The sequence below is a fragment of the Podarcis melisellensis genome (genome assembly GCF_964234715.1).
Source record: "Podarcis melisellensis genome assembly, chromosome: 18".
Classification (NCBI taxonomy): Eukaryota; Metazoa; Chordata; class Lepidosauria; order Squamata; family Lacertidae; genus Podarcis; species Podarcis melisellensis.
The window spans coordinates 2,435,013-2,446,772 of NC_138536.1; the positions used below are offsets into that span (position 1 = coordinate 2,435,013).

Genomic DNA, 11,760 nt, shown 5'->3' on the forward strand with positions numbered 1-11,760 from the left:
AAACTGAGGCCCAGGGGCCGGATCCGGCCCAATTGCCTTCTCAATCCGGTCCGGGAATCAGCGTGTTTTTACATGAGTTGAATGTGTCCTTTTATTGAAAATGCATCTCTGGGTTATTTGTGGGGCATAGGAATTTGTTCATATTTTTTTCCAAAATATAGTCCGGCCCCCCACAAGGTTGGAGGGACGGTGGACCGGCCCCCGACTGAAAACGTTTGCTGACCCCTGGCATAAAACGACAGTCCTGATTAACCCTCTAAAACAGAAACACACACACACAAACACACACCCCACAGAAGGAGAGGGGCAAAGGCTATGTCGCTTATATTAGCAGTTCCCCAAAGCCCCCTACCCTATTAGAGGCAGAATTCAGAATAGCCCCCTACCCTATTAAGAGGCAGAATTCAGAATAGCCCCCTATCCTATAAGAGGCAGAATTCAGAATAGCCCCCTACCCTATTAGAGACAGACTTCAGAATAGCCCCCAACCCTATTAGAGGCAGAATTCAGAATAGCCCCCAACCCTATTAGAGGCAGAATTCAAAATAGCCCCCCACCCTATTAGAGGCAGAATTCAGAATAGCCCCCTACCCTATTAGAGGCAGAATACAGAATAGCCCCCTACCCTATTAAGAGGCAGAATTCAGAATAGCCCCTTACTCAGTTGGTCCTGCATGAGACAATTAATCTGAGGGTCATGAGTTCGAGTCCTGCACAGGAGAAAAATATTCCTGCATCGCAGGGGGTTGGACTCTCCTATAAAAAAAGCATAATTCAGAATAACCCCCGTACCCTCTAGAAAAAGCAGGATTCAGAACAGTGGCTTGTGCAGTCTACTAAGGAAGATGATAACACAATTCCAAACCGTATTAATGGCACATTTATTCAAAGCCCGGTTAAAAATATTATTCCGCAGTGGTCCGTCGGCTGCTTCCAGTAGGCTGAATAAACAGGAAAAAGCTTTCTCAGCTTTGTAACTTTTAAATATTTTCTTCCTGGACAGGTATAAGACACCTTGAGCATCTCGCAAGATGTCCAGGCGAACTGCTGCTGGTCGGGAAATAGAAAAATAGGGTTGCCAAATGTCCAGGTTTGTTCCGGACACGTCCAGGATTCCAGCGATGAAATTTAGCATCCAGGGGGAATAAGTTTTTTATTTTATTTTTTGAAAAACCAGCAAAATGTCTGGGGTTTTGCAAACAGAACCATGAAGCTCAACAACCCAAAAAACAACACAACTTTTTGTGTCCGGATTTTTACTTCTGGAAATACCCTAAAGAGACTTTTGCTTCGGCACTGTGGGTACCCGAAAAACGTCTCGAGTTGCAAAAACAGAGGACAGTTCTTGTTTGAGCAGCCCAACGAAGAAAGAACAAATATTTTAGCACGCGCCTTGAATCCTAAATGGTATAAGTTATACTGTCTTTAAGGTATTTTAATTTTATTTTTTAGCACCCCTAATTATATCTTGGGGATCTCTGCGCAGAAAATCTGCAAGGTGCCTTTCGAAACCCAACTCTGTCTAGATCTAAACACACAGGCGGGAAAACACGCTATAAACAAGTCAGAAATTAAATCGTTATGACAAAAGATGTGGAAAAACCGCTTTGGAAAATCGCATCAAAAAAATTCTTTGCTCTCCATCGCCCTCTGGTGTCTCATGTTTATAACATGTTCAAAACGCTGTTTCTTTGACTCATGTAGCGGAGTCCTTTTTACCATATTTCCTGGTGTTTTTCAAAAATCCTCTCTGAAAAAAGGTGGGAAAAGAAACTTTTTTTAAAAAAAAGCAAGAGATTTTGAGAGGAAGCTGTCCTCTTTTTGGTTTTTTGCTCTGGCTCCCTTTTTTATATATATAAAAATCAAATATTAATCATGCAATGAAAAGTTCCTACATCCCGCCCCCCACAAAAGAACTCCCTCACTAGGGCGGTTCCTAAAAAACTTTTTGCAAAAAATATATGCCTGTTCCAAAGGTCTTATCTTACTACACTAGGGATTATATTAGCTCTATCTGAAATTTCATGCATATCAGTTAATATCTTGACCCTGCTCCGCTGCACTGAAATTTCAGCCTTCGCGACATAGGAAAACGACCAAGTAAACAGCTATTTTCCTGGAAGAGGGTCAATATATTAACTGATATGCATGGAATTTCAGATATAGCTATATTTTTTTTTCTGGGGGTGCAAAGTACCGGCACATCTTTCTTTTTCCTTTTTTTCTGGTTAAAAATGTGGCACTTGATATAACAACTTCGTGGTGAGTTATAGGAGTTTTTCTAGGGGAAAAAAAAAGCACTGCAACAGTTGAAGGCTCACCAGCAAGATATTGAAAAGCAACCTTATGGCGAAAAGCACTTTGAGGGAGAAAAAACACTTCAACCTACACAGCCTTTTTTTAAAATAATGAAAAATAAATCCAGCTGTTTATTTATACATTTTAAAATGAGAAGCGTTGCGTGAATGGCGATACGGTTTGTGGATGGAATGATGTTTTAAGTAGAGCGTATTTGCTAAGTGGGTGTTTGATGGGCGGGGTATAAATAATAAAAATTATTATTATTATTATTAGACCGCAAGTGTGGTTTTTATGCCTGAGGTTTTTTGGAAGTGGCGTGTTATTTTGGAAGAGATGGCGCCTTATTGCATTGGAAAACCGGGATTATTGGCAAAGCTGGAGATTTTTCAACCCGTCTGCACTCCAAGAGGGTGTTAAGATTTATGATAATAATTTATTATTTATACCCCACCCATTTGGCTGGGTTTCCCCCAGCCACTCTGGGCGGCTTCCAACAAAACACTAAAATACAATAACCTATTAAACATTAAAAGCTTCCCAAACAGGGCTGCCTTTTCCCTAAACATTTAGGTTCCTTTTGGAGGAGAGGAATTGATCAGAGTTTGAGAGCCGAATGCTTCTCTGACCGGCCCCTGGGACATTCCTCAAACCAAAGGACACAGAGAGCGCAGAAGCACTGAATTGCAATCCGCGAGTGTGCAGACGCGAGTTGCGAACATTGCATCCCACACGGATCACGTTCGCAACCCGAACATCCATTGTACAGTGGTACCTCGGGTTGCATACACTTCAGGTTACAGACTCCACTAACCCATAAATAGTGCTTCAGGTTAAGAACTTTGCTTCAGGATGAGAACAGAAATTGTGCTCCGGCGGCAGCAGGAGACCCCATTAGCTAAAGTGGTGCTTCAGGTGAAGAACAGTTTCAGGTTAAGTACGGACCTCAGGAACGAATTAAGTACTTAACCCGAGGTACCACTGTACTATAAAATAAATAAGATAGTACTGCAGATGATACAAAGTAAAATGAATATTTTTTTTCTTCCCTGCACTGATGATAGTCATTGTTTGGATGAGGGGCTTTTATCCATTTCCGCAGTCACACAACAAACTGGGTTCCACACGGTCACCAAAACAAATGAACTGAAAAAGCCTCAAAAACAAAAAACGGAAAATACCGTATTTTTTGCTCTATAAGACGCACCAGACCACAAGATGCACCTAGTTTTTGGAGGAGGAAAACAAGAAAAAATATATTCTGAATCTCAGAAGCCAGAACAGCAAGAGGGATCGCTGCGCAGCGAAAGCAGCAATCCCTCTTGCTGTTCTGGCTTCTGGGATAGCTGCGCAGCCTGCATTCGCTCCGTAAGATGCACACACATTTCCTCTTACATTTTAGGAGGGGAAAAGTGAGTCTTATAGAGCAAAAAATTCAGTAAATAGCAAAAACCAAAACTTAATCCGTTCCAGAAGTCGGGTGGACTTGCAAAATGTTTGGAAGCCGAGGCATGGCTTCCGATTGGCGGAAACAACAGCCGAGAGCCGCGTCAGACGTTCGGCTTCCGGAAAAAGTTCGAAAACCGGAACACTTACTTCCGGGTTTTTGGAGTTTGGAAACCAAGGTGGGTGTTGGCACAACTTTGCCCCGAAAGGCGCTCAGGTCCCCACCACCAACGTATGCCACGAAGGAGGATACCTGGGTCACACGAAGCAGCGGGGGAAAAGTTTTTTACTAGTGCTGGTGTTTGGTCGAAGGCTGTCGGTCAAACATCCTCCAAGTGCGATAGTCTTTGGCGGTGAACATTGGAGTGTGGATGGTCAAGTGTGGCACGTAGCCCGGCTTCCCCTTCAGCTCCTCGGGTCCGCGGTTGCGGTTGACCACTGGGAGAGAAGAAAGAGAGAAAACTGTAGATCTCAGGCAGATCCCGGGGTGCCGAAGGTCCCAGATAGGCCCAGGAATGTCCCCGTCCCAAAACCTCAGAGATCCTCTGCAAAGAGGACCCCAGTGCCGGGACTATAGGAGGCAACATCCGATGTTTCCGTTGAAATTGGGTTCATGAGGACTAGGATGCTTTTGAATTCTGGTGCTGGAGGAGACTCTTGAGAGTCCCATGGACTGCAAGAAGATCCAACCTCTCCATTCAGAAGGAAACCAGCCCTGAGTGCTCACTGGAAGGACAGATCCTGAAGCTGAGGCTCCAAGACTTTGGCCACCTCAGGAGAAGAGAAGACTCCCTGGAAAAGACCCTGATGTTGGGAAAGATGGAGGGCGCAAGGAGAAGGGGACGACGGAGGACGAGATGGTGGGACAGTGTTCTCGAAGCTGCCAGCATGAGTTTGACCCAACTGCGGGAGGCAGTGGAAGACAGGAGGGCCTGGCGTGCTCTGGTCCAGGGGGGCACAAAGAGGCGGACACAACTAAACGACAAAACAACAACTACTGACCGCTGTTTTGCTTCTTTAGCTTGGCCGGAGAGACCCGCGGGGTGTGGCTCCCCAACCAGCTGGGCAGCGGAGTAAATCAGCACCCCGGGATTTTTCCTTCTTAGGCAGAACACACTCCTGAGTCTTAGGACTGCCACAACCTTGCCCATACATGCAGACAGGAAGGCAAAGCAAGCTGAGAAACAGACTGAGAAGGAAAAGAAGGGGTTGTTTCCCCCTAACCCCCACCCCATCACCACCAGGGAGGGTCACTTAAAAAACAGAGATAAGCAGACCAAAATGGTCAAAGGCCTGGAAACAATGCCTTATGAGGAACGGCTAAGGGAGCTGGGCATGTTTAGCCTGGAGAAGAAGAGATGAAGGGGTAATATGATAGCCATGTTCAAATATATAAAAGGATGTCACATAGAGGAGGGAGAAAGGTTGTTTTCTGCTGCTCCAGAGAAGCGGACACGGAGCAATGGATCCAAACTACAAGAAAGAAGATTCCACCTAAACATTAGGAAGAACTTCCTGACAGTAAGAGCTGTTGGACAGTGGAATTTGCTGCCAAGGAGTGTGGTGGAGTCTCCTTCTTTGGAGGTCTTGAAGCAGAGGCTTGACAACCATATGTCAGGAGTGCTCTGGTGGTGTTTCCTGCTTGGCAGGGGGTTGGACTCGATGGCCCTTGTGGTCTCTAACAACTCTATGATTCTATGATTCAGACACAATGTTAGCAAATTCGAGGACGGTCTCCAGGAAACGGGGACACCTGGAAACCTTACTTTTAAACCCGCTGTCTTGCTCCAGAGAACATCCCAGGTTCCCCCTCCTCCTTACCAAATTCCTTCCCGAGAATGGGTCTGTCCCTCCACATAAACGCCCCCCATCGCGTCTTAGGGCTCAAGTACTGGGCGGGGACGATGGGGTCGAAGCAACAGCTGTCTTGCAGATGTTGAGCGTAGGCTGGAAGAAAACGGGAGACACAGATTTGAGCCCAAATCGTGCCGCTGCAGCAGAAAAGGCCGTCACTTTAATTTCTTTCTCCTTCTCTCTTTGGCAGAGGTGGGGAGCCTTCAGATCCCGCCGGCCATTTCCCCGAAACCACAGCCACCCACCCCACACATGGGGTCCGGTTTGGGGCAAATTGGGATACACAAAAAGTTCGCCAAACCTTGCAGGAAGGAGCTAGCTGATGAACTAGGGCAGGCATAGGCAAATTCAGCCCTCCAGATGTTTTTGGACTACAGGACCGCCTCTCCTGGTCTGCCCCGCGGAGGACCTTAAGGTCCACAAAGGACCACACTTTGGAGGTCCCAAGTCGCAAGGTGGTTAGATGGGTCACAAATTTGTTGTTGACAAAGGACAGCTGGACATATAGGTAAAGGGACCCCTGACCATTAGGTCCAGTCATGGCTGACTCTGGGGTTGCAGCGCTCATCTCGCTTTATTGGCCGAGGGAGCCGGCGTACAGCTTCCGGGTCACGTGGCCAGCAGGATTCAGCCGCTTCTGGCGAACCAGAGCAGCGCACGGAAACACCGTTTACCTTCCCGCCAGGGATTTGAACCGCCTACCTTCTGATCGGCAAGTCCTAGGCTCTGTGGTTTAACCCACAGTGCCACCCGTGTCCCCCCATGAAAATAGGGATGTCCTATTCCACCCCCTCCAACATTTCTCCCAAGAAAATAAGGACGTCCTATTCCATCCCCTCCAACATTTCTCCAGTGAAACCCTAACCATCTGATCGGCAAGCCCTAGGCTCTGTGGTTTAACCACAGCGCCACCTGCGTCCCAGCTGGACATATAAATGACCCCTTTACCTTCAGGAGCCGAGGGCCTCGTCAAACCTAAATCCGGCCCCTGTCTGAATCCCTGGTGAGCTGCAGGAACTACTGAGCTCAGTGGTCTGATTCGGAATAGGGCAAATTGTCCCTGCTCTTTCGAGTTCACAAATTCCTTGTTCTCCCTCTCACAAAAAAAAAACCAGAGTTGAGGAGGATTTTGCAGCAGGAGTTGGTGGCAATGGGAAAGATGGAGGGCGCAAGGAGAAGGGGACGACAGAGGACGAGATGGTGGGACAGTGTTCTCGAAGCTACCAGCCTGAGTTTGACCAAACTGTGGGAGGCAGTGGAAGACAGGAGTGACTGGTGTGCTCTGGTCCAGGGGGTCACAAAGAGGCGGACACCACTAAACGACTAAGCAACAACAAGTTAGTTATTGATATGACCTTTCGTGTGCTTGCATACCAATATCTGAAGAAGTGTGCATGCAAATAAAATGATGAAGATGATGATGAACGAGGAAGGCGTTCACAGAGAGTTCCTGCACCTCTTTATTCCCCCTACACCGCCTTTGGAAATCTCAGAAGTGTTTGAAAGCACAGATATCTGGAACGTTGGAAAAACAGACATATCTCTGTGGAAAGTAAGCAAGCCAAAGGCCAGGGACAGATTTAGGTTTGATGAGGCCCTCAGCTCCTGAAGGTCATGGGGCCCTTTATATGTCCAGCTGTCCTTTGTCAACAACAAATTGTCCCCGTTTTTTGTGTTGAATATATGCTACAGTGGTGCACCGCAAGACGAACGCCTCGCAAGACGGAAAACCCGCTAGACGAAAGGGTTTTCCGTTTTGGAGGCGCTTCGCAAAACGAATTTCCCTATGGGGTTGCTTCGCAAGACGAAAAAATCTTGCGAGTCCCCGCGGGGGTTTTTTTTTTTGCTTCCCCCCCCTTTTCCTAAGCCGCTAAGCCGTTTAACAGCTGATCGCTAGAACCCGCCAGACTGCTGTAGCGCTAATCTGCTAAGCTGTCAATGGGCTTGCTTCGCAAGACGAAAAAACCGCTAGACGAAGAGAATCGCGGAACGGATTCTTTTCGTCTTGCGAGGCACCACTGTATATGGCGATTTATGGACCTCATAGGTATCTCAAGCCATTTGCCCATGTGGCCATGCAACCAGTCCATGCAGAATGTCGGCACCTTACCAGCTGGTAGATTCCTCTCTCTGTGGTCATGCCACTTCTGCCAACGGTAGTAAGCTTCGCGGCCGACGGGGTCAGTGAGAGTGTACCAGGCTTTGCGGTTGTGGCTGTTGGTCAGCCCCGTATACCAAGTCTGGGGGGTGGCATCCCACCCCATCGGGGTGTACTTCCAGCGGACGGCCTGGCGGAGGATGGGGGGGTTCCGTGGGCCCCTCAACGTCAGGTACTCATCGCTGCGTCCGGGGAGAGGAAAGAAACATTAGCCGGGCACCCACAAAAAGATCCATCCGTTCCACACTGTTAACGGAGAAATCTGGGGGTTCCCTTGGACAAAAAACAAGGACACCAGCCAGGAATCCCAGAGCAAAACAGCAGCCAGGAGGCTTGGTCTTGATTGAAGACCCTCGAGACCGGACTCCCACCTGCCACCAGGTGGAACAAGATGGAAGCCCCGAACAAAAGAGAACTGCTTTTATTAGCTGCTAATCCCCATGTTAAAGGTAAAGGGACCCCTGGCCATTAGGTCCAGCCGTGACCGACTCTGGGGTTGCGGCGCTCATCTCGCTTTATTGGCCGAGGGAGCCGGCGTACAGCTTCCGGGTCATGTGGCCAGCAGGACTAAGCCGCTTCTGGCGAACCAGAGCAGCGCACGGAAACGCCGTTTACCTTCCCACCGGAGTGGTACCTATTGATCTACTTGCACTTTGACGTGCTTTTGAACTGCTAGGTTGGCAGGAGCAGGGACCGAGCAACGGGAGCTCACCCCGTCATTGCGGGGATTCAAAACGCCGACCTTCTGATCGGCAAGTCCTAAGCTCTGTGGTTTAACCCACAGGGCCACCCGCGCCCCAATCCCTATGTTACATCCCCCCAAAACTACATCACTAAATACATCATGAAAGGGGAGGTCAGGTGGCCGTAATCTGAGCATCCTGGACCCTGCCCCATGGTTCCCCTTGCCCTCCACCAAACACCCATCAAGTGGAACAAAAAAGATATTTACATTTCCCTGTTTCCCAGCCAAGTTCATCACACCCTTTTGTCTTCATCTGGGTTTGTTATTTCTGGAATGGCTACCTGTCTGGCACTCAGGTATCAGGAGGCCAGGAATTATCACTCAGGCAGAGGGGCTGCTGAGGAGCTGAGCTCACCTGTCTATAGGAATTTCTGAAGTTTTCCCTGTGAGCCAGTACATTGATACAGATACATTGATCAGGGAATTCTGACATTTGGTATCTTTGAATAGACAGGAAGAAACTGTGATGAAGTGTTTTGTGGGGACAAATCACAAGTCGCAAATGCAATTGTGCTGGTTTTGGTAGTGGGCTGCATGTGCATGATATCTGCTGGAGGGGCAACCCCCCCAACCTATACATAAATTCCTGCAACAACACTCCACTCCCAAATCTGAGGGGGCTGGCTGCTCTGTAAACCGTGGAACTCCCTGCCATAGTAGGCATGGAGGACCAGACACCAGGATGTTTTGCTTCCTTCTTTGACTTGTAATTTTTTTTTGGGGGGGGGGGACACGACCCGTTCATTTGGCACGGCCCCCTGCAACCCAGCTTCTTTTTAACTTATACTGCTGAATCTACCCTCATCTCACGAATCTGTTCACTGGCTCGCACCGACTTTTGAAATAATCTTACAAATGTTTCCCAGTCTTCCTTGTGAGTTCCATCGTCGATGAATTTGGATGGGCAGAAGAGATTAAAAATAAATTCAAGGAACCACAGAAAGAGGGGGCGAAGGAAGTCAAGTTTTGGAATGTGAAAATGATTGTATAAACCTGAAAAGCAGATAGATAGCTAGATAGATAGATAGATAGATAGATAGATAGATAGATAGATAGATAGATAGATAGATAGAGATGATAGAGATGATAGATAGATGATAGATAGATAGATAGATAGATAGATAGATAGATAGATAGATAGATAGATAGATAGATGATAGATAGATGATAGATAGATAGATATAGATGCTAGAGATAGATATATATAGATGATAGCTATCTATCTAGCTAGATAGATAGATGATAGCTAGATAGCTAGATAGATGACAGATAGAGATAACAGATGATAGATGATAGCTAGATAGATAAATAGATGATAGATAGATGATAGATAGATGATAGATAGATGATAGATAGATGATAGATAGATAGATAGAAGATAGATAGATAGATAGATAGATAGATAGATAGATAGATAGATGATAGATAGATAGATGATAGAGATAGATAGATAGATGATAGATAGATAGCTAGATAGATAGATATGATAGATAGATAGATAGATAGATGATAGATAGATAGATAGATAGATAGATAGATAGATAGATAGATAGATGATAGAGATAGATAGATAGATGATAGATAGATAGAGAGATAGAGAGATGATTGATAGATAGATAGATAGATAGATAGATATAGATAGATAGATAGATAGATAGATAGATAGATATAGATAGATGATAGATAGATAGATATAGATAGATATAGATAGATGATAGATAGATAGATAGATAGATAGATAGATAGATAGATAGATAGATAGATAGATAGATAGATGATAGATAGATGATAGAGTTTTAAAACAACGTTCAGGAATCCCACCAGAACAGGTCTGGGAAATTTCGTTACGGCAGCCCTGTAACGACGAGAGAAATGCGCTCTTCGCACACTCAGAAGCACTCGCGTCTCAGGTGCCCGGCAGCATTTAAAACGGGAGTCCCTGAACCCAGGAATCAAAACTGCTGATCCTTTAAGAGTTTGAACGAAATCCAGCAAAACGGGCCACGTTTTATAAAGCAGCGCTCTTGAGATGTATTAAAACTTGTCAACAAAAATATTATTATTTTTTGCACCTTAATTGGGAAGAACAGAAGACAAAACACTCACCTGTACAGTGGCGTCGGGTAATCGGTCTCTAAGGAGACCTGGGGGACGTAGGGTCGGTTGAGGACCAGATCCCGGTAGTTGAGACACTGGAGATCCATTTTGGGGCTGCAAGGAACCCCCTCCGACTCCAGACCAGGCTGGTTTGCAAGAGGAGGGGACCAAGCTCAGTTTCCTATAGTCCTTGAAGGGTGAGAGGAGATCCTCCATCATTGTTTGCTACACAAACCTTTCATGGCAACTATTCCCTTAGCAACGAAAGGCAGGCAGCCCGGGTCAAAGGGGGTGATAGGTGTGCCTGGAGGCGGTTGGAGGATAGATGGTGGCTCATGGATTGAGGTTGAATCCTGACAAGACAGAAGTTCTGTTCTTGGGGGACAGGGAGCAGGCACGTGTGAAAGACTCCCTGGTCCTGAATGGGGTAACTGTGCCCCCGAAGGACCAGGTGAGCAGCCTGGGGGTCATTCTGGACTCACAGCTGTCCATGGAGGCACAGGTTAATTCTTTGTCCAGGGCAGCTCCATCTGGTACACAGGATGAGACCCTCCCTGACCACAGTCTTGCATGCTCTGGTTATCTCCCGCTTGGACTACTGCCATGCGCTCTACGTGGGGCTACCTTTGAAGGTGACCTGGAAATTACAACTAATCCAGAATGCGGCAGCCGGACTGGGGACTGGGAGTGGAGACTATAGAACACCGGTCCTGAAAGACCTACATTGGCTCCCAGGACGTTTCCAAGCACAATTCAAAGGGTTGGTGCTGACCTTGAAAGTCCTAAACAGCCTCGGTCCAGTAGACATGAAGGAGCGTCTCCACCCCCATTGTTCAGCCCAGACACTGGGGTCCAGCTCCGAAGGCCTTCTGGCGGTTCCCTCATTGCGAGAAGCAAAGCTACAGGGAACCAGGCCTTCTCGGTGGTGGCACCCGCCCTGTGGAACGCCCTCCCATCAGACGTCAAGGAGATAAACAACTACCTGACTTTTAGAAGACATCTAAAGGCAGCCCTGTTTAGGGAAGCTTTTAATGTTTGACATTTTATCGTGTTTTTAATATTCTGTTGGGAGCTGCCCAGAGTGGCTGGGGAAACCCAGCCAGATGGTCAAGATATAAATAATAACTTATTATTATATCATTAGTATTACTCGGATGACCAC

At 46.8% G+C, this 11,760-nt stretch overlaps 1 protein-coding gene across 1 annotated transcript; it reads right to left on the reverse strand.

Annotated features, from left to right (window-relative positions):
* Positions 1-4,012: 4,012 nt before the first annotated feature.
* TEKTIP1 (tektin bundle interacting protein 1) lies at positions 4,013-10,866 on the reverse strand. The gene is made up of 4 exons (XM_081895940.1): positions 10,608-10,866; positions 7,709-7,938; positions 5,566-5,691; positions 4,013-4,182 (listed from the first exon to the last, which is right to left on the reverse strand). Exons 1-4 carry the CDS (start codon positions 10,703-10,705, stop codon positions 4,034-4,036), a joined length of 603 nt encoding a protein of 200 aa, XP_081752066.1. The 5' UTR covers positions 10,706-10,866; the 3' UTR covers positions 4,013-4,033.
* Between the last annotated feature and the right edge of the window lie 894 nt (positions 10,867-11,760).